This window comes from Talpa europaea, assembly GCF_964194135.1.
Source record: "Talpa europaea genome assembly, chromosome: 3".
Lineage (NCBI taxonomy): Eukaryota > Metazoa > Chordata > Mammalia > Eulipotyphla > Talpidae > Talpa > Talpa europaea.
The window spans coordinates 56,252,521-56,276,442 of NC_140069.1; the positions used below are offsets into that span (position 1 = coordinate 56,252,521).

The 23,922-nt window shown below is 38.6% G+C and overlaps 1 protein-coding gene across 4 annotated transcripts in view; it reads left to right on the forward strand.

Annotated features, from left to right (window-relative positions):
* Positions 1-23,922, forward strand: part of ASPH (aspartate beta-hydroxylase) — a gene marked incomplete at its 3' end in the record, with an annotated part of 195,793 nt that overhangs the window by 137,375 nt on the left and 34,496 nt on the right. For all 4 annotated transcript variants that reach the window (XM_084230766.1, XM_084230767.1, XM_084230768.1 and 1 more), the window contains 3 exons: positions 6,412-6,510; positions 8,953-9,042; positions 14,077-14,214. In XM_084230766.1, coding sequence (XP_084086892.1) covers positions 6,412-6,510; positions 8,953-9,042; positions 14,077-14,214 — 327 coding nt within the window. The remainder of the gene's footprint in view (positions 1-6,411; positions 6,511-8,952; positions 9,043-14,076; positions 14,215-23,922) is intronic.

A 23,922-nucleotide genomic window follows, 5' to 3' on the forward strand; every position in this document is an offset into this window, starting at 1 on the left:
CTACATGGAAGCTTTGCTTCACTTTGGAAAATAAATTTGCCTGCTGTTGTTTATATATTTGAAATCATATTCTCATCTGAATAAGCATAACAGGATGCAGAACCTCCAAATGATAGTTGTTTTATGCAGCTGAGTCGATTTCTTCTTAAAGAAACATCAGCAGACTGAAAATATGTGTGAGATGTGCCCTGTATTCCCTCCTCTCCCCTCTAAGTTAATAAACTGTAGTTAGTAGCTTCTCTTTCCTTAACCAGAGTTTATCCTGCTGTGTTTGTGTCTCTGTCAAAATAGCTTTCAGAAAACTGATAGTGTCATTTTGTATTTTTCTTCGTGTTGATTTTTATTTTAGTTTATAAAAACCATTGATATTTCCCTTATGTTTTTTTCGGCTTTTAGTTTCCACAAAGACTGACTTTTAAATGATCTGACATAGACGGCGTGCTTCCACTGCTTTGTGAGGTGTGCCTCAGTTTCCCTCCATGCTAGCAGCACCACCCGTTACCCAGCCACCCACCCGTGTGCTTATTCTTCCCTCCATTCACTCCTCACATCTCCCCCTTCACTTAGTCAAAATTTATTTTTGAAAACCCACACACACTAGCTTGAGAAATGGTAGTTAAGGAACAAACACAGAGTGTGCCCTGGGGGAGCTTACAGTCTGTTACCAAATCCCTAATTTCTGTTAAATTGCTGTTTGAATGCCTCTCACATCCACTCCGAGCTAAACCTAGGCACTCATTATTTCTTGCCTAAACCAGGAATCCCATGCAGGCTTGTTCTCCTCATCAGCACAAATCACAAATCTGACCCTCACCCCCTCAGCTTCAGTTCTGCTTTTCTTCCCATTGCCCTTAGCTGTGGTCTCTAGTTAGGTTTGATTGCCTGCCCTTTTGGTAAAGCATGCTCGTGCAAATGGCTGTGACATGTATGTTTATGTATTCGTGTGTATATAAGTAGATGTATCAATACAGCACGTACATTAGCCTATATTAAGTTTTAACATGAAATGTGTTGAATACATTGAAATGGCCAAAAATATATTTTCACTTTTATTGAAAAATTAATATTTGAGTAATATCAATGTGCAATATTATATTATAATATATATGATATATTTTATCTGGCAATGGGTCATGTAAGGAATTTGTGCTGAGAGAGAAATGTCAGCTATACCAGTTATTTAGAGGTGTGTGTGTGTGTGTGTGTGTGTGTACTCATGGCACACGGGTGCTAAGAAAGAAAGTCTGTGTAATAGCATTAGTATCAATCTCAATCTGGTATTTTCAAAATCTTATAAAGCCACTAATTGTCTGAGAGTGTGTTGATTGCAACTAGTAGAGACTCTGCAGATGTGTAGCGCATCCCCATGTGAGCTGTGGTAAGCGCTGTAGGTGATGGTGAGGAATCCATTAGGGAAGGCAGCTTCTTCGGTTCCCCCAGGTGCTCAGCACCCCCTCCCCCAACAGTAGTGTGTGGTTGCAGAAGACAGAAATGTCATCTGTGTAGCTACAATAATTATAATAAACCCTTCATAGTTAGATTGCCAGAGACGTGATCAGTCTCAATTCAACTCCAGAGGTATTATTGAGCTCTGGCTCAGTTTCTCATTCTGTAACAGGTGCTGTGGAACATGCAGAGGAATTAGAGTCGATGCTTTCAGAGATCTAGTTAGGAAGAAAATTCTGACATGTACTGGAGTCTTCAGTTAGTGCAGATTTCTGGAAGACCTGTCATGTGCTGGGCACTGTTCTTAACTCTGGGGATCAGTGCAACAGACAAAATCCCTGTGGAGCTTACATCAGAGTGAGCGTACCCAAAAATATAGTAAGTCAAATGGTGATGAGTGCTATGAGTGAAAAGGGGGATCCAGATAAAGAAGGTAGAGGGTGACTAGTGACAGAGGGGTGTGTTTTATAACAGGTGTTCAAGGGAGGCTGGTGTTCAAGAGGTGGTGACCTTTGAACCAGGAAGTCATGGAGGTCAGGCCATTTGGATGTCTGGAAGTGAAGTATTTGACTTAAGGGAGTAGTGTACATGCAGAGGTCCTGAACGGAGTGCTTTTAGCTTGCTGTGCAGCAGCAGTGAGTCCAGGATGGTGGGAGACAGTTTGGAGAGAGAGTAGAGAGGTAGAGAGGCCCAGCTCAAGGGAGACTTTGAGGCTATTCCTAGAGCTTGGTTTTTATTTTTTTAACATGATCATTTTTTTTTTAGTTGAGCTAACATTGTTTTACAACATTGTATACAATTCAGAGGTATAGTATCACCCGCTCCAGGCATTACCACATCAGGCGTCACTGCACCACACCCACCACCAAGACATTCAGGGTCCACAACCACAATCCACTGTGCTCCCTCCTCACTTTGTTCTCCACCCTCTCCCATTTGCAGCCTCAATTCTACAGTCAGATTTCTAGGGTTTGTTATTGGTTTGGTTTAGTTGATCCTTTTTTTTTTTCTTTTTTACATCATTGTTCATTTTTGTACAGTATTTTGATTCTTCCCTTCAGGTACAGTCCTCAGCGCTCTCTCACCTGTGCCCCATCACCACAGTACTCTTCCCTTCACCGTTTTGGCTCCTTCCCCTCCTGCTCCTCTGCTATGTACCCTACATCTATGGTCAGCTTGCAGGTTTTATCTTTTTCCTGACCCTTTCTTTGGTTTCTCTATATACTGCATGTAAGTGAGATCATCTGATATTTATCTTTTTCCTTCTGACTTATTTCATGGAGCATGATCCCTTCCAGCTCCATCCATGTTGCCACAAGTGGCATGAGTTTTTCTTTTGTGATTGCTGAGCAGTATTCCATTGTATAGACATACCACCTCTTCTTGATCCAGTCATCTGTTCTGGGGCATTTGGATTGTTTCCATATCTTGGCTATTTTAAATAGTGCTGCAATAAACATAGGAGAGCAGGTTTCCTTGCAGATTAGTGTTTTTTCGTCCTTTGGGTGGAGTCCTAGGAGTGGAATCACCGGGTCACATGGTAGCTCCATTTTTAGTGTTTTGCAGATCCTCCACACAGCTTTCCATAGTGGATGGAACAGTTTGCATTCCCGCCAGCAGTGTAAGAGTAAAGAACCTGGTCTTTTTCATTCTGAATGATCTGGAGCCCATTTGGATTTTGAGCAGAGGCGAGATGAGCTATGACCTCTCCTCTAGGATTTAGTGAGTCCATTCAGGTCCCCATGTGGAGAATGGGCTATGGGTGCAAAAGGCAGGCAATTAGGGGTTCATGTAAAAAGGTAGGGAAGAGGTGATAAGACTTGGACAGGTGGCAAGTGAGAAGGAAGTGATGGAAGTGTGATTCAGAATCTCTTTTGAAGGTAGTGTTGGCTGGATTTGCTAATGGGTGAGATGCAGGAATGGACGCAAGCTGGAAAATGCTGAAGTATCATCCAGATGTTCTATGGACTGATCAAGGGGTCTCTTCTCCTGGCACACTTGCCCTTTCTGTATAAGTCATACTGGAATTATAGGTTTTCAGGCCTAGTCTCTCAGCCAGGAACAGATTCCAGGCTGCAGGGGCCACTAGACCACCACCCATTGGTGTCTCACGAAGCCGCAGCAGGAACTTCGCAGATGCTCAGGCAAGCAAGCGAGAAGAGGCAGGTTTGTTTAGAGAAAGAAAAAATTTAGTGAGGATAAAAGGAACAGAAATAAAGTGGGACTCCCAGGCCATGGAACCAGGCCAGGGAGGGGCAAGGAAGCCAAAGTGGAGTTGTGCCTTCTTTCCCTAATTATTTTAAAGCTCCACCAGTCTCTTTGTGATTGGTTAGTTCTCAGTGGTCTCACTCGCTGTCTAAATGCCTCTGTGCCCAGAACTAAGTCTCTGTGTCCCAGCCCTTATCTTTTTTTCTTCATTGCCCTCTATTTGGAATGTCTTGTTGACCCTGGGGTCAACAAGATTAGTCCCCTTTGGAATTTGTTGCCTTTATCTCTGGAGGCTTCCTTAACTCTCCTGAAGTCCCTGCACTGTCCTTGAGGCTGCCTAATTATCCCTAACTTGCTCTAGGAATCATAAGGAACCCACAGTGGCTGTGATTCCCCTTTTTTTCTCACATCAGGGATGAAGATAAGCTACAGCTTGTTCACCTTAGTCCTACCTGTACTCAAAGCCCTTTCATTGTTCTCTTTTGTTTTGTAAATTAGTTTTTCTAAGCAGTTTCACAAGTTGAATCTTGTTTTGATTTCTCACTGCTAATATTTAATTACAGGAAATTTGCATAATGTATCTATAGTCATAATAAATGCATGTGATAATAAACAATGATTTGATTTATTTTAACTATTTACCAAGTTTTATCACAGAATACTGGATTTACTCACCATTTTATTCTTAGTCCTTAAAGCAGTCTGGGCACTCAAAAAATTTGTGTTGAATGAATGGATTGTGATATATTACAAATGCAAATCTAAATTTTCTCTTATATAATTTATAAAAGATAAATATATAATGTGTAACATTCACAGTTGACATAAAGTATAGCATATTTAAAGCTCCTTTTCCCTGATTACTAAAAATGTATTGAAGTTCTATTAATTTGTCAGATGCTTTGTTGATTGCATTGTTAAAATGGTGTTTTAATGGTCATTGCCTTTTCATTCACTGCTTTATTCCTGAAGAATTAGAGAATTAGAGTGTAGGGCCTCCCCGGTGGCGCAGAGGTTGAGCGCTGGGTTGCGAAGCTTCCCACAGCCACTGCAGCGCCGGTTCGATCCCTGGCTGCTCCCCAGCCACAGGAGGAGGGTCCCACCTCTCCTGCTGCCCGCTGCTCTCCCTCAGCAGTGTACTTCGGTCCTTCTGCCTGCTCTGCTACCTGCTCTGGCTCTGGTGAATTCTGTCACCCTCCTGTGCTTCTGACTGTACCCAGTGCTTGTATAAATAAATAAATAAATCTTTTTTTAAAAAGTAGTAAAAAAAAAAAAAGAATTAGAGTGTAGATATGAAAACACTTTGAGTCAAGGGTTGAAGGGGTCACTTAAGCCTAGTATATTTCAATGAGATAAAACACTATAGTGATTTAAACTGTACCATTGTTATAGGACAGGGAGAGGGGCAGCCCAAACCCCGCAAACCTGCCTATTCTAAATGGGTTCTGCCATCCGCCGCATCAACACAAAACACATGAGACTTTAATGGGAAGGAACTTTAATAAAACTAGGAAACAATACAAGTAAGGCAAAGAGTCTAGTTTCTAAATGAAGCACCCAAAGTTACCCGTCCCCTCGGGGTAAAACTCCATCCATATGGGATCGGCCCAGAACAAGGCCCCAAAGCCTGCTACAAGTCTAAAGCATCTTCCAGTGGGGACCCACAGAAAAGGGTCACAAACAACCGGACAAGCATTGCAACAGGGTGGTCCCCAGGAAAGGGGGAGGTTCCCTGCCCCACCCAAGGGAGGGTGGAGCTGAGCAGGAAGAGAAGAAGCTGCAGAAGAGACTGAGGAAGGAAGCAGGATGGAGCCAGGAGACCTGGAGGAGGCGCATGGAGCCTAGAGACACGTAAAGAAACTGTGCTTGTCTTTTGGTCGTGGACTGGGTGACACAGATGTGGGTGAGACCCGTGGGGAGGTGACAATGGCAGCTTTTATCTTAATGTTGATTTTGCTCTTTTCTTTTCGGGCTTGTCCGGTTGTTTGTGACCCTTTTCTGTGGGTCCCCACTGGAAGATGCTTTAGACTTGTAGCAGGCTTTGGGGCCTTGTTTTGGGCCGATCCCATATGGATGGAGTTTTACCCACGAGGGGACGGGTAATTTTGGGTGCTTTATTTAGAAACTAGACTCTTTGCCTTACTTGTATTGTTTTCTAGTTTTATTAAAGTTTCTTTCCATTAAAGTCTCATGTGTTTTGTGTTGATGCGGCGGATGGCAGAACCCATTTAGAATAGGCAGGTTTGCGGGGTTTGGGCTGCCCCTCTCCCCAAAAAAAAAAAAAAAAAAAAAAAAGAGGAAAAAAAAAAAGAGAAAAAAAATGTAAAAGGAAATAAAAAAAAGCGAAAAAAAAATATGAAGAAAACAAAAGAGTAAAAAAAAAACAAAAAAAAAGAAAAAAAAAGAAAAAAGAGAAAAAAACAAAAAAAAAAGAATAACGTAAATAAAAAAAGAAGAATGAAAAAAAAAAAAAAAGACAAGCACAGTTTCTTTACGTGTCTCTAGGCTCCATGCGCCTCCTCCAGGTCTCCTGGCTCCATCCTGCTTCCTTCCTCAGTCTCTTCTGCAGCTTCTTCTCTTCCTGCTCAGCTCCACCCTCCCTTGGGTGGGGCAGGGAACCTCCCCCTTTCCTGGGGACCACCCTGTTGCACCATCATCATTCAATCCAAGTACAGCAAAGCTAATTAAAATTTGTTTTGACAGTCATTTGTAGATTTTGTAGTCAATCACAATAGCTTTTGTTCTCTTTGGGTTTAGGTTCTAAATGTGACACCTAATGATGGCTTTGCTAAAGTGCATTACGGCTTTATCCTGAAGGCACAGAACAAGATTGCCGAGAGCATTCCCTATTTAAAGGTAACTGTCCCTGCCCTTTCTCTTTTTTCATAGTTAGGGTCCTCTGAGTCATTCGGGATACCCTTGGTTATGCATTGTGATTGATTGGCATGTCCTGCTGAGTCTTTTCATCATCTAAATGTGTACCCTTTGACCATGACATTCACAGGCAGTGTGGCCTTCCCCATAATTGAGTCTCAGGTGTAGAAATACCAACCATTCGAGCAGACTATTGGAAAAAAGACTATGAAGGAATTCCTAAAACTTCAGGTGTTATTAGTTTTTATTTAATAACACAGGTGGACAAAGAATACTGATAGACTATTTTAAGATATGACAACACATTAAATGTTCCTTTTACAATTTAATTATATACTGAGTCTACTTCACACCAGGACTAGCCAGCCTACAAAGTTAAGATAACAAATGTATACTAAGTACGTCAAACCTTGAAAAGCCAGATATCTCAAAAAATTCAGATTAAGATGTGCCATCTTTTTTTTTTCCCTCATATCTAGTCAAATCCTTGTCACTTCCCTGAAATCACATTTGTTCAGTGCTATGGCTATGCAACAGAAATTTCTACACAGTGGAAATGTTCTTTATTTGTACTTTCCAATATGCAGCCAATGTGGCCATTGAGCCCCTGATGTGGAGCTAGTATGACTGAGGAACTGAATCTTTAATTTTAATTTTAATTAATTTGAATTTAAATAGTAACATGTAGCTTGCAGCCACCATATTGGACAGATAGCTGATTAAATACCTGTGAATTTGTTTAAAGTTGCTGTGTAGGGGCCTCCCCTGGTGGTGCAGCAGTTGAGGGCTGGGTTGCGAGGCTGCCCGCAGCCTCTGCAGCGCCAGATCGATCCCCAGCCACCGGCGAGGGTCCCACAAAAAAAATAAATAAATAAAGTTGCAATGTATTACACTTTGTGATCACTTTCTTATCCAGTTCTTAAACCACTTGAACCACAGGTTCAAGTAGCAACCTGTTTATTGCAAATAGCTTACATCTTTCATTTGGGCACCATAGTTCTGTTAAAGACAATTTTAGTTGTTTGCATTAGTAGAGAATCTCAACATTTTAAATAATCATGCAAATTTCTGGTTTTTCTTGAAAGATCACATCTGACCCACATCCCAGAACAAGGCGCTGAGCCATGGTGTCCACTTGAGGTGGGCGTGATCCCTTAGACTTAGTGTTGCTGGGTCTCTGCAACCCTGTATATGTCCTGCCAGACCTTGTGGGAATGTGGGTTACTCTGACCTAAAGTGTTCCCCTTACATTTCCTTCAACATAATAAGGACTTAAGAAGGACCTAATAGTACTCTTTCTCCCTTCAGATGGGAAAACAGAGGCCTGTTTAGTTACCAGCAAGAACATTTGACTGTTGGGCCTCCCCGGAGGCGCAGCGGTTGAGCGCTGGGTTGCGAAGCTGCCCGCAGCCTCTGCAGCGCTGGTTCAATCCCCGGAGGGTCCCACATGGCGCGCAGACCTCTCCTGCTGCCTGCCGCTCCCCTCAGCAGTGTACTTCAGTCTGCCTGCTCTGCTTCCCGCTCTGGCTCTGGTGAATTCTCTCACCGTCCCGCGCTTCTGACTGTACCCAGTGCTTGTATAAATAAATAAAAATAAATCTTTAAAAAAAAAAAAAGAACATTTGACTGTTAGTCACGAGCCCTGATAAATCTCTCCTACTTTCTTGAATGTTCCTGCTTCTCTTGTTCCTTGCTGCTACTTTCCAAAAGTGGGCAAATAGAATTTCTTCTCAATGAAAGATAATGGACTTCTTGTTAAAAGGCCTTAAAGATACAGATTTCTTTAGAAACAATTCCTTAACATTTAAATATTTTAGTTCTATGTGGGAACTATTTAGTTCTATTTTAGTTGTTATGTGGGAGATCGAGGTACAAAATAGGATTTGTTTAATAACAGTTACATTTTCCAAGGTTCCACGGCTTTAAACCTACTAGGTTTTATAAAGATATCATGAAAAGGTGAGGATTTATTTGTTTTGAGTAGAAAAAAGTGTTACTTGCAGTTGGGTCTTTATCATGTCAAACATCTTATAAGCAACTAAACATTTTGATTCAAGAATAAACCTCCTAGATGACATATGGGCAGATTTGGAGAGCAAAATAAATGTAATTGATACCCAGCCAAAGAAATTCTATGGGATATTGAAATATGAATCGTTCCCACAGAGACAATTTACAAAGCATCACACTAATTTTATGGGCTCTTATTTTGTTAATTAATGATAAATGCATTGTTAAATTTAACTTTATTACCTTTTGGTTTTGCATTGTAAATATTGACCAGTAACCTAATTGCCAAACTTTAATACTGAGATGAATTATTTCTGGTCCTCAGATTTTTCTATGATATATATAAACATTACATCATTGAATGAAATCCAGCACTTAATTCTTTCATAAATACTAACGCTCTTCTTTCCATAGGAAGGAATAGAATCTGGAGATCCTGGCACTGATGATGGGAGATTTTATTTCCACCTGGGGGATGCCATGCAAAGAGTTGGGAACAAAGAGGTAATGGGTTTGTGAACTTGTCCTTTCTCACAAAGGATAGAGTGTGTGCGGGACAGGGAGAGAATTATTTCCAGGAGGTTACAATTGAAAAAATTTGGGGGGGCATAAGATTTTGAAGGTGGCTATTAAGACCATTTAGCTATTTAAATTGTGTTTTGAGGGCCTCCCTGGTGGCGCAGCGGTTGAGTGCTGGGTTGCGAAGCTGCCCTCAGCCTCTGCAGCGCCACAGCGCCGGTTCGATCCCCGGCTGCTCCCCAGCCACAGGAGGAGGGTCCCACATGGTGCGCAGACCTCTCCTGCTGCCCGCAGTGTACTTCGGTCCTTCTGCCTGCTCCGCTCCCCGCTCTGGCTCTGGTGAATTCTCTCACCCTCCCGCGCTTCTGACTGTACCCAGTGCTTGTATGTATAAATAAATAAATAAATCTTTAAAAAAATAATAAAATAAATAAATTGTGTTTTGAAACATTTCAACAACTTCTGTTTAATCCTATAAATAATTTCTGGAATTTGAATTTTATAATTTCTTTCAAGAAAGTAGCTGAGTAATCATAAGTGTAGCCAATAACTTAATGTGCATCTCAGCATGTATGTGTGTATATCTCTGTGTATATTAAAAATAGTTTTAAACTATGAAATGAAGAGAGTTCTCTCAAATTGTGGCAATGTTTTGGAAATATTTTAATGGTTTGCCTAGATTTTTTATTTTGGAATTTTGAAAAGTGATTATTTTTAGAATGAAGTCTTTATCCAACTGTTCCCTAAACACACTGAACCCAATGGTTGCTATGTAAAGTACCTTCTGAAATATTTAATATCAAGTTTAAGATGAATACTTGTTGCAATAGTAATGACAGCAGCTGACACAGAAAATGTAACTAAAATAAATTGTTTTCTTTATGATGATTACATTTTTCTGTCTATAATGCCATCTTCTTTAAATGTGACCATTAGATCATTAATCATGACATCATATACTGTAAATTCCCAAACTCTCACAATCCATCATGGTTTGCAGGAAATTGCTGGACAGCAAATTTTACCTTTCACATTCTACAACATCATAGGACTCTGGACTAAGCTCCCATATCGTCCAGGGATGAGAGGGTGGCTGTGACTTGAATCTTTGTAACCATTGCATTCCCTCTATGTAATAAGGTGACGTCTAGGGATAACACAGCTTCAGGTTTCTAAAATTATTAAAGACATGGAGTATCAGAGAAGCAAGGTGGTTTTGTGATGGGGTAATTGCCAGCTAGAGACATACATCAATTTGGGATAATAGAGATTTGGGTGATTGACAACATTTTCTTTGTATGTTTCCACGTATCTGTACCTTTCCTCTTTTAACCTACCAGTCAATTGAAATAGATTGAGATGTTAAGATGTAACAAGAAAGGAGAAGAAATTGCTGATTAGTAATCATATCTGTGTCCCTTCATTGTTTTAGATGTAAATGCTTGGTACCTCCTTTGAATCAGAGGGATAAGAAAGGTTTTTCTACAGTATCTAACACTGGATAAATGTTCATGTCTGATTGCTATGAATGTAATTGTCACTAATTAATTTACCTTTGAACACTTCAGGGTCCAGGGCAAAAATAGATAAAAGAAGTCTGTGATTTATTCTCACATCTTAGATGAAAAAAGCCCTAACTTCAAGGACAAGGATTTCACTAAACACTTGTTAAGGACTTGAGATTTAAACCTATGGGACTGTTCTATCAGCTTAGTTATCATTAATATGCAAACAATGGCACAGTTCTTGAATTTAAAAAGTTCACAAAGATTTAGCCTTTCAGGAGAACAAGCCATGTCTGTAGAAGCCCCGTGTTAATATATTCTTGCTATTAGGTGTTGAAACTGAATTGACTGTCATGCTGAGTTTCTCTGTGGGGATGCAACCATCCTTCATTTTCTTGTACATGGAACTCTATTCCAGGTCCTGAAAGAGAAATAAACCCTGTTTCTGTGCTGCAGAGGCAAAAAAATAAAATCACTTAGGAGGATATTTTTCTTTAAAATGGGTTTGTTTTTGTATGGACAGAAAGAGGAAGACAAACCATGATAGTCTTCTAACAATTGAGCCTTAGCTGTTCGAAGTATTTCCCAGTCTCTCAAAGTCCAGATTCCTATGTCTGCTGCCTGCTCGTGTCCCCACGTGGTGTCAGAGACAATTCACTTGTTTTTCTCTAACCCTTTATTCTTCCTGGGTTCCTTCTCTCATCTGATGATAATTAGCCACTTCCCAGGATCAAGATTTGAGTCAGTGTTAGCTCCTCCCTCTTCTCCTTCCAGCGGCCTCCTGACCTAGGTCAGTTCAGGGCCACGTACTGGAAAGTTGCTTCCTTGGGTCTTTGGCTTGCATCTCTTCTTCCCTCCTGCTCAGTCAGGGTTGTAACCCCAGCTTCTGTTACCTTCCACCTCAGTGATGGCTGCAGAAGCTGCCTGTTTCTTGCTTGCTTTCTTCTGGGTCCTTCTATGCTCAAACTCCTGACAGTGCAACATAAAAATGAAGTCCTACTTCTGAGTGATGCACTCACATTTCTCCGCATGCTGTTGCAGCCTCTACTTCTTATTTGCAGTGATTATTGTGCCTGTCTTTGCAGCAAGCTCTGAGCAGAACAGACTGCAGCTAAGACCAGTGTAACAGGCTATTCCAAATATGTGGCCTGGCACTTCATACTTGAACACTTGATCTTTCTAATGAACAAAATGATAACATGATTTTTAAAAGACTTTTAAAGCTTAATATACTTTACATCTGAGTTGTGATTTTTAGACATGTCATTTCTATGTAGTGAGCAAGTGTGTGTGTGTGTGTGTGTGTGTGTAGTTTATACCTGACAATAATCTGAAATATAGCAGATATTGCTATAAAACACATTTTAGAAGCTCTCCTCTTTTAATGTTTCTGATTGGAAATATAAAGGGAAACAGTGAAAAGAAAATTTTCACAGGATTCTAACTTGATCATTGACTTTTATTGTAAGATGGTTTAAATGTGAAAATCAACACAGAAATTGTACTAAATGTACTGGTTGCCCTGTATCATTGAAGATGAGGTTTTTTGAATTCCTGATATATTATTGTGAAGTTTTATTTTTCTAAAAGAAAGCTACAGAGAGCTTTCTCAGAGAGCTTTGTCAGAGAGCTACAAAATTAAAGCCCGTATATGATGTAATAGTGTAAGTTTGAGTGTCAGAAAAGACCCTATAAATAGTTTAAACATATCATTGTAAGTAAAGTGACTTGTCCAGGTATCCAACATGGTAGTGTTAAGGCTAGGACTAAAATCTAAGACTACTAACTCATGAATTAGGGCTATAAGTTTTGTTGTTTTTGTATTCTTTAATAATTTTTATCTCTTCTAGCAATATATCTAGTCCTTAAAATGAATTGTTGATAATTAAAAAATTAATGGACTGTAAGAGTTTCAAAACAACATCTGTTGTAATTAACATTGTTGTCTACTTTAACACTGAATGGTATAGGAAATACAATCTTTAATTGGACAAAAGTAAGTAAACTAGCCAAATTAATTTCAAAGGTAAAATGTTATTTTTTAAAAATCAGACAATTAAACATTTTAAGTTTCTGGTTTTTGAAGAAACTGCCTCACTGTTACAACTTACATGTATTTCAAGGACAGCATATAAGAGTGATTGGCATCTAAGTTCTTAATTGGGACATTAATAACAAAGATAATTATATAAGAATACTTTTGAGACTTTATTATTTTTTTAATAATACAAAGATGGAAGAAAAATGGAATGGAGTTGCCAGTAGTCTTGCAAAATAATTCCAGATATTTATCCTTTTTAAATCCCAGTTTCAACATTTGTTAAATGCAGATATTACGGGTTTATGGAAATATCAATTGAGATTGTACATGTAAAGCAAGTTGTAAACTAAAACATTGACAAAAATATGAAATATTTTTATTTTATACTTTAACACTTGATCTTTCCAATGAACAAATGATGACATGAGTTTTAAAAGACTTTTAAAGCTTAATAATATACTTTACATCTGAAGTATACCTGAAGATATTCTTCAGTATCTTCATAATCAGCTTAATACTAAATGCTGTTATTTATTGATCAGAATGTGTATTTGAGATCATTCAAAAACAAGCTTAGATGAGGCTTCTAATCATGGAGAGGGTTCCATTACGTACACCACTAGATGCATCTTCCTTTCCAAAGTCAATGGCGCATTCCTGGTGCAGGAAGCATGTGGGGAGGGCCACAAGGACAGCATATGGTCAGGGCATCATTTGAAGGGGACATATGGAATAGCATACTCTAGCCAGCTGTCCCCAAAATGACTAGTCTTCTTGGAGGTAAGTTGTATCATATTACAACTAGCCTAAAGTCACAAATGTTATCCCTTATGGCAGAAAAAGAAAACAAAAAGGAACATAAATTCCCTTCAAGAAGTATAATATGCTTCATCACTGTATTTATTACCAACTCAGACTACTATTTCCTTTCTGTCTACTTAATTCAGTGGAGGATTTGCATCCTAATACTTTGGGGTCGCCTCCCTCCTTAAATGCACAGGATATGGAAATCTCCTTGTGAAAAATAGCTACTCTCCATTTTAGAATTCCATTCAGTGTGTAAATATCGTTGAAGATAATAATGAAATCATATCCCTTTCCTTTTAAAGGAAACAGAAATGGAACATAAGAAATGCAAGCTAAAATATAAATACTACTTTGGTATCTTAAATTATTTGCCCACTGAACAAATAAGTCTAGTTCTGTGCTAGACACTCCAGGGGACCAAAGTGAGTGAAGCATGAATCCTGTATTCACAGAGCCTACAACCTAACAGTCAAAATAAATGCACACATTTATTTATAATAATACAATTAGAAACCCAGTCAAATATTTTTACCCATGTAACATCCTTTGACACTTGACTAGCAAGCTCTTTAGTTAAATGTCACAAAAAATACCTTCCTTTTGGTGACATTAATTTTAAATAAATAAAAATACTTTGTTTACAGTTCAATTTCTCTGTTCTTTTAGGCATATAAGTGGTATGAGCTTGGACACAAGAGGGGACATTTTGCATCTGTTTGGCAGCGCTCACTCTACAATGTGCAGGGACTGAAAGCCCAGCCATGGTGGACCCCAAAGGAAACAGGCTACACAGAATTAGTGAAGGTGAGTGTTAACTTAGGCTTTATCCTCACCTACATCTTGTCTATTTCCTACTTAAAATCAGAGAATGCATCTCTTGGACAAGAATATCAAAGAAGAGACAGATTTTATTTCCAGTGACATTTACAAAAATTATTGCAAAAAGAATCTTTTTCATCCCATTAACCCAAAGTTTCATTTTAATGGTGAAGAAAGGAATTTGTCTTGTAGAACAGTTTCAAATATTTTGACTTTAGGTCTCTTTAAGAATTTCCTTTTAGAATATTACTCAGAGATCAAAAGAGATAAAACTCAGGCCTTTTTATTTTTTTTAATGATTTTTTTTTAGATTTATTTATTTATTTATAGAAGCACTGGGTACAGTCAGAAGTGCGGAAGGGTGAGAGAATTCACCAGAGCCAGAGCGGGTAGCAGAGCAGGCAGAAGGACTGAAGTACACTGCTGACAGGAGCAGCGGGCGGCAGGAGAGGTCTGCGCGCCATGTGGGACCCTCACCTGGTGGCCGGGGATCAAACTGGTGCTGCAGAGGCTGTAGGCACTTCGCAACCCAGCGCTTAACTGCTGCGCCGCTGGGGAGGCCCAAAACTCAGGCCTTTTGTGACAACATGGACAGAGCTGGAAGGGATTATACTAAGCAAAATAGGTCAGAAGGAAAAAGAAAAATTGGGCCTCCCTGGTGGTTTAGGGGTTAAGTCTCAGCCCTATCACCACTAAGGCCTGAGTTTGATCCCCAGCAAGGGAGCCAACCCACATAGGACACAGCAGACCTCTCCTGTCTTTTCCGCTGCTCCCCTTAACAATGTATTTCAGTAGATCCACCTGTTCTGCACCCCCCTCTGTCTCTGTTGAATCCTCTCACCCCATCCCCTGTACCTCTGACCTGCACCCCACTTCTTCTATGCATAAATAAATTAATTAATAAACAAATCTTTTTTTAAAAAAAGAAAAGATAAATATCAGATGGTCTCACTTACTGGGGGGCTATTGGGGAACTGAACAAAATGTCAGGAAAAAGACAAAACTTGTAGGCAAACCATAGATCTGAGGCCAGGTGAGGAGGAGGGAGAGGGGACAAAACAGGGGAGGAAAGAGCACAAAAGATTACTATGGTGATGGTCACAGGTGCTATGGTGGTGGGAGAATTATAGGGACTACACATGAGGAGAGAAATCAAATATTGTACAAAAATGAACAGTGAATAAAAAATTAATTAATAAAAACATAGAATTTCCCTTTAGAACCTCTTAAACATTACCAAGCACCCCAAGGAGTTTTGGTGAGGAGAGTGGGTATATTTATCAATGGGATTATTAGTTGTATAACTGAAGGAAAAGTTAATATTTATTTGTAAATTCTTTAAAAAAAAAGGGATAATTCCATTACATATGTTAATATTAAGTAATTTTAAAAAGTAATTACATATTCAGAACAAAAAATGAAGTGAGAAAGTTGGAGTTGCTTTATATTGTTATAATTCTCTTTAATGTGTCTAATGAGCTTCCAGGTATACCTGATACATACTTTGAGAACCACTGATCCTGTCTGTGTTATAATTCTCTTTAATGTGTCTAATGAGCTTCCAGGTATACCTGATACATACTTTGAGAACCACTGATCCTGTCTGTGATAAAATGTGATAAAAATATTTTTCGAAAATGCTGTGACAGATACCTAGGATAGAGAAGTAAGTGACTAAAAAAGAAATGAAAAACGGAGACTTTTGTATTTGTAGATTAAATCCAAACTGTGCAAATGTTTACTATGTCATTTGGGTGATACTGGTCAGAAGTTTGCTATTGCTTTGGTAAGCTCTTCCATAGACACATTCAATTAAAATGCAAGATTAACTCATAGTTTCAATGATACTGTGTTTTACTCAAAATACAAACTATAGCATCTATTTTAAATAGGGTTAGGGTTAAATAGGCTCCAGTGGTATGAGAATCTGCCATATATACCTTGTTTATAAAAAAAATATATTCTGATTTTCAAGCAACTGACTTTACTTTTTTGAGGTATGTTTTCTACACCATCAAGCAATTCTCCAATTTTCAGTGGACACTGACTACATGTTCTACAAATGTAACTCAGTTTAGACACTACCTCCCTGGTGACATTATATTGATAGATACACCCTCCTCCCATACACAGGTTGGGGACTCAGACCCACAAGTATGCCCCCATGTCAGTGCCAATCCCAAGTTCAGGTTTCCTTCTGTGCCTCTTGGATCAACTGAATAGAAATCAAATGATGCTGTGATCTTCTCCCTGGCTTTGATTATTTGTTTCGATTATTTCACCTTCAAGAACTCAGAAGAATTAACTTACATGTGCCAGTCCATTAAAGGGTATGTTATAAAGGGCATAGATGAACAGGCAGGTGCAGAGTTACATGGAATGAGACCTGGAAGGTTCCTGAACATAGGAACTCTGTCCTTATGGAACTGGGTTAAGCCTCTTCCTGGCCTGTAAACCATTGACCAACCCAGAAACTCATAAAACCTTGTTAAAGAGTTTGTTATAGGGCTTAGAATGCAGCACCACCTCCCCTTCTCAGTAGTCAGTAGATGGAGCTGAGAGTTCCAATCTCTAATCACTGGTCTTCCTGGTAACCTGTCTCATTCTGAGGTTATCTTGGGACCCCAGAGTAAGTTATCTAATTAGCACATACCCAAGTGTACTCAAAAGGGAGGGATTCTCAATTAATAATAAAAAACAACTTCTATGACCCACAAAATCCAAGGATTTTAGGAGCTCTGTGCCTGGGACAGGGACAAACACCAAATATAGTTTTTATTGTACCACAGGTTATCTCCCTGGTTTTTAGCCAAGATCCCTTATAACAAAAGAATCATAACAGTTAATAATATAGGCTTATTACTCAAGTCTCATTGAGTTATTAATGACTCTCAGAGTAAGGCCAGCCAGTGATGTATACCGATCTTCATTAGATTGTGTCAAATTAGTTCTAAAAGCAGAAGTATATGCTTTCACCGTTTCAGGCATCTAAAATGATATAATTGAACTAAGAGATGATATCATCTTTTGCTTAAGCCTATGTTGATATATTGATGTAATATTAGTCTTCCCTCATTGTATATCCTATTTATTTATTCCCTTACCCTAAACTACTATCTTCCTTCTTTTCATTTATACCCAAACTTTTCCACGTTTGGAAAGGGTATTAGATTTGACTATGTGTACTGTTCTGGTGTAAATTGCAGGTAGCAATAGTCTAGCAAATACCTCTCCCTTGATCCACTTCCATTCAGGTAAGGTAAATTTATATAGGTGTAGAACTAGTGGGCTGTTATCATGGCCAGGCATTATAGCTCCATTCACTCTTCTGGTAGAAGTGAGAAGGGGAAAACAAGATAATTTTAGAATCTGTGATAGGCATATGAAGGATTTCTACTTTAGTTTTATGTTTTAAATTTTTCATAATGCTTTTGTTAAAGACTATCTTAAATAAAATGTAGACATCACTGATAAATTTGGTTTACCTGGGCCAAATAAAAGTTCCAATATAGTTGACCACATTTATTCTGTATTTCATTGTAAAAGCATACTCTGTAATCATCATAATCCAATTGTAAAGTAGTTGCCATCAGTTAACCATTGAGTATTTTATAGACTGAATCCCTTGGTTTAGTGACAATGAATGCAGATTGATTTAAAGAGGTTATATGTTGAAAGCAGAAATAGTACAAAAGAAACATCTTCCTTAATAAGTCTACTACATTTAGCATTACCAGTGATTATTTCCTTTGTAAAATTCCTCCCTGTCTTGGATTGTATCACACTGAGCTCTTCTGAGTCTCCTCTAATCTAATCTAATCCTTTTTCTTGTTCTGTTTTTGAGTGTATTTCCCTACTGTATCTTTTAGGACATATATATGCTTTCAACTTCAAGTATCACAAATGCAACTTGAACCTGGCTTAAACAACAATGAATTTGATTGACTCCTGTGAAAGAAGCAGTGGGGTAGTGCTGCTGACCAGCACAGCAGTAGACTTTGAGGCCACCTCAGGGTTGAGAGAAGGGTGCAGGGTGGTCAGGGCTTCGGCGAAAGAAATGACAAACAGACACACTTCAAGAGTGAAAATCTGAGTGTAATTTTCTTTGAGTTTGTGACCAGTATATATATGTTTTCCAAAAGCACAGGAATGAATATCAAAGAAATTAGCTTGCTCATGGGCTCAGTCTATCACCATCAGGGAGGTGATCTACATAACAAGCAATGACCATTATAAAAGAAAGAAGGAAGTTTAGAAAGACAAATAAGGGATTAAAGTTTGTAGTTCTAGAAAGAAGGGATAAGATTTTTAGCATTCTTGTAGTGGTTCTTGGTGGTCGTTGTCTTTTGATAAGCTTCTGCCTTTTCAGGGAACTTCCACTGAACTTCCTCTGCTTCAGGCTGTTCCCCCCCCCCCCCCCACGCTCTGGTTGCCCAGCCAGATCTAGGGACCTTGGCGAAAGCCATTCCTAAAGATCACTGCGGGGGGAGGTGCAGCAGGTAGAGTTTTGCTGTTCTCCCCCTGCGCTCTGGTTGCCCAGCCAGACCTAGGGACGCTTAGCCCTAAAGGTCACTGCAGGGGGAGGTGCAGCAGGGTAGATTTCAAAGGAAGTTAATCAGGGGGAAGATTTTCTTGTCTCTATACTTCCCTCATGGCCAACTTTGCCCTTGTGCTAGCTTACTGCACAAGATGACTGCCAGCAGTCCTCACTAGAGTGGAGGGTAGGGCCTCACAATTTTGTTGAGCCTCCATATCAGCCCTCAATAACCTTCTAGAAATCTCCTAGCAGGCCATTCTGGTTGGGTCTGATGCCTACTGACATAAAGATATAAGATTTTCCTTATGTTCACAGATCAACCCTTGGAGCCATGAAAAGATCAGATATTTTTAAACCCAGTGGACACCTGAATTAAACAAGGTTTTGTTAGGAAGGAGGAAGAGATCCAGTGGGTATTAGAAAGGCTACTTACAGTATTCAGAGCCCTTGCTGATTGTGGATGTACACTTGGCTCCAAAATTGTTCTTTGATTTTAGCTCTCCCTTTCATGTCATTCATTTTCTATAAACTCTTTCTCACTCTGGTTCAAATGCCATCAAATTTTCTACTAAACATATGATCCCTAAATAGATTTATCAGTCTTTCCATTTCCTCTCACACAGAACCTCTCAACAAAGGGAAAAAGAGTTACTGGTTCAAAGCAGTTAAGAAAGTCTTTGACTATTCATTGACTGACCATTAAACTGACCATTAAACTAGTCATCGGACACTACAGTGGAGTAATCAGTGCTTTATAGAATTAATCCAAGAAAGCCACTAAACAGATAGCAGTAACAAAGATCAGCCAAAAATAAGGTGTTGGGGAAGGCGTGGATCTGATTTCTAGAGTTGCCACATTTTATTATCTAAAATTTTCAGTTTTCAGCAAAACTCAAATGACACACAAAAAAAAAAAAACCTAGGAAAATAACATATATAGCAGGAATAAAATTCAGTCATTAGAAACTGCTTTTGAGGATCCCAGAACCTGAAATTACAAAAAAAAAAAAAAAAAAAACCAACCTTTAAATAAGGTATTATAGATATGTTCACATAATTAAAGGGAACTATGTGTAAATAATTAAAAGGAAATCATGATCTCAATATCTCGCCAAATAAAGACTTTCAATAAAGGGATAGAAATTATAGAAAAGAGCTAGATGGAAAATCTGGATTCAGAACATACACCACCTTAATTTAAAAAGTCACTGGAGGGCTTCCCTGGTGGTGCAAGGGGTTAAGCACCACACTATGAAGCAATCCACAGCCTCTGCAGCACGAGTTCTATCCCCTGCTGGCCAGGGAGCTACTCACATGATGCAGCAGACCTCTCCTGTCTCGCCCACTGATCCTCTCAGCAGTGTATTTCAATCAGTTTGCCTGTTCTGTTCCCCACTCTATGTCTGGTGAATCCTCTCACCCCTCTCATCTCTGGCCTGTACCCCAGATTTTGTATGCATAAATAAATAAATCTTTAAAAAAATTTAAAAAATTAAAAGTCACTGGAGAGAGTTACAGTTCTCCAGAGTGAAAAAGTTACTGGAGAGGCTAAACAATAGATTCATGCTGATAGAAGAGAGAATCAGCAAGCTTGAAGATGATTGAGATTATGCTCTTTGAGGAACACAAAGAAAAGAAAATGAAGAAAACAAGCTGTGGTGTACCGATAAGTGTACCAACATATGCGTAATGGAATCTTCAGAAGAAGAGAAGAACGAGAGAGGCAGAAAGATTATTTATTGAAGAAATAATGTCCAAAACCTCCCAAATGAAATAAAAAACACTACAAAGTCAAGAAGCTCAGTAGACTACAAGTAGCATAAACTCAAGAAACGTAACTAGATACATCATAGTGAGTGTGTAAAAAGACAAAGACAAGGTGAGGCTCTTGGAAGCAGGGGAGGGAACATGGCTCATCACAGAAAAGCTGTCCTCAGTGTGATTAATAGCCAACTTCTTATTAGAAACCATAAAGGCCAGAAAGCAGTAAGATGACTCTGAATACTGAAAGAGAGACTGTGAACCAAGAATTCTTGATCTAGCAAAACTCTCCTCCAAAAATAAAGAAGAAATTGGGCTTCCACTGGTGGGGCAGGTGGTTGAATACAGCGCTGTGAAGCTGTCCGCAGCCTCTGCACGTTGGTTCGATCCCAGGCGGCTAGGGCGATTCCCACATGGCGTAGCAGACCTCTCCTGCTTCGTCTGCTGCTCCCCTCAGCAGTGTACTTTAGTCAGTCTTCCTGTTCTGCTCCCCACTTTGTCTCTGGTGAATCCTCTCACCCTCCAGTGCATCTGGCCTGTACCCTGGTTCTTGTATGCATGAATAAATAAAATCTTAAAAAAAATTATAATAAAACATAAAAATAAATAAAAATAAAAATAAAGGAGAAATTAAGATATCTCCTGATAATTGAAAGATATCCCCTGAATATTAAAAAATAAGCATTTGCTCTATAAGACTGTTCTTCAGGCTAAAATGAAATGAAGTGGAAACACAAACCCACATGAAGAAAAAGCAAATGATAAAATAACTACATGGGTAAAGGTAGAAAGAGACTGTATGTATTTTTTAATTACTCTTTCTTCTTATGTCTGATTTAAAAACAACTATATAATGTGTAGAAAACATGTGTTAATTACTTTATAATATTTAAAGGTATAATTTGTGTGATAATAGCACAAAGTGGGAGTAGAATTTCTATATACTACTGAAATTAGATTACTATTAAACTGAACTATTACAGATTGTTTTAATTTAAAGTGGTTGAGAATGATTATTATGCTGATTTAAATTCTTCCTTCTCCATTGAAAAAAGATTAGAAGATTAAGTCTTCCTAAAACTGTGAGGTAGGGGCACTTACAGAGCCTTTACACATATGTAAATGTCTCTCTCAAAAAGCCCTTTCTATGAAATTACTCTTGTGCCATAAAAATATATTTCAGGGTGGCAGGTTTTTGCTCCCTTGGCAACCTGTAACAGAATGTGGAATAAAGCAGCACAGGACTTGTACAGTGAAAATTACAAAACCTTATTAGAGGAAATTTAAAAGCATCTAAATTGGGCCTCCCTGGTGGCGCAAGGGGTTGGGCGCCGCACCATGGAGCGGTCCGCAACCTCTGCAGCATGAGTTCAGTCCCCAGCCAGCCAGAGAGAAACCCATCTGGTGGGGCAGACCTCTCCTGTCTCACCCGCTGCTCCCCTCAACAGTGTATTTCAGTCAGTCTGCTTGTTCTGTTCCCCACTCTGTTTCTGGTGACTCCTCTCATCCCCCGCACATCTCTGGCCTGTACCCCAGCTCTTGAATGCATAAATAAATAAAATCTTAAAAAAAATATATGAAAGCATCTAAATAAATAAAAACACACCTATGTTTATGTTTCAGAAAATTTAATATTGGTAAAATAACAATTCTTACCAAATTGATCTAAAGCTTCAAAATTCCATGGCTTTTTTTTTTTAATAGAAATTGATCCTACATTCAGAATCATTAAAACAATTTTGCAAAAGACGAAGTTGGAGGACTCACACCTTCCAATTCAAACTTACCACAAAGCAGCAGTAATCAAGAAAGCGTAACACTGCCACAGAGGTAGACTTAGAGATCAGCAGAATACAACTGAGAGTCTAGAAATAAACCCTTACATTTATGATCAGCTGTTTTTCCAACAAGAGTGCCAACAGTATGAAACAGGAAAAGAATTGTCTTCACAAAGAGTGCTGAGACAACTGGACATCCACATAGAAAGAATGAAGTTACTTCATACTATATATAAAAGTGAACTCAGAGTAGAAATAGATCTAAATGTAAATGTAGTTGATAAATTGCTTTTCATCATATCTTAAACTTTTGCTCTGCAGAGGACATGATCAGTAGAGTGAAAATAAAATTCAGAAATGACCTAAAATTTGCAAGTTATCTGTCAAGGGACTTGTATAAGAATATATGAAGACATCTGTTAACTCATATAAAAACAACTCACTTTAAAAAATGAGAAAGGATTCAAACAAACATTTATTTAAAGAAGATATGTGAGGCCAAGAAGCACATGGAAGAATGAATAATGCCATTCATCCTTAGAGAAAGGCAAATCAAAACCACAATGTGGTAATATTCAACAAAGATGAAACTGCTATAACATTAAAGAAAATCATTAACAAGTATGTGGAGAAATTGGAACCTTTACACATTGCTGGTGAGAATGTAAATGGTATAGCCCCTTTTGAAAGAAAGAAATGAAGTACTGATAAATGGTATATAGGTGAACATTAAAAATGTCATGATAATTGAAAGAAGCTAGTCACAAAAGAGCACATATTACATTAGTCCACTTATATAAACTGTCCAGATGAGGCAGATCCTTAAGAGACAGGAAATAGGTTGGTGATAGTCAACTACTAAAGAGATGGGATAAGGGAGAGTGATCGCTAATGAATAAAGGGTTACTTTTTGGTGTGATGAAAATATTCTACAATTAGATGTATTAATAATTGTACAACTCTCAGCAGTGTATTTCAGTCATTCTGCCTGTTCTGTTCCCTGCTCTGCCTCTGGTGAATCCTCTCACCTTCCCGCAAATCTGGCCTGTACCCCGGTTCTTGTATAAACAAATAAATAAATCTTTAAAAAAATAATTGCACAACTCTATGACTGTACTAAAAACTAAAATATGAAAGTTCATCAAGTAAATTTTATGATATATGAGTTATATTTCAATAAGCCTGTTAAAAATGGGAATTTATATGTATGAGCTCAAGCATGTTAAAAATAAGCAAGTTTCTGGGGGTTGGTGAAGGATTTATGTGTTGCCTTTTCATAGAGAAATACATCCTGGTTTCCAAAAAATAACTTGGAAAACTAAATTTGAAATATTTGCATTATTTAAATAATGTAGTAGGTACAATGTATTAAATATCTCGTATTTATAATCAATATGCTGACACTTTTGTATATGATTCTTATAATCTTTACAAAGCCCATCAAGATATGTGCTATTGTGCCATGTTTATATCAGTTAAGATTAGAGAAGTTAAGAAAAATTGCCCAGCATCCCATATCTAATGGTGACAGGATTAGAATTTTTTTTAAGATTTATTTTTTTTTTTATGCTTACAAGAACTGGAGGGTAGGCCAGAGGTGTGGAGGTGGGAGTATTC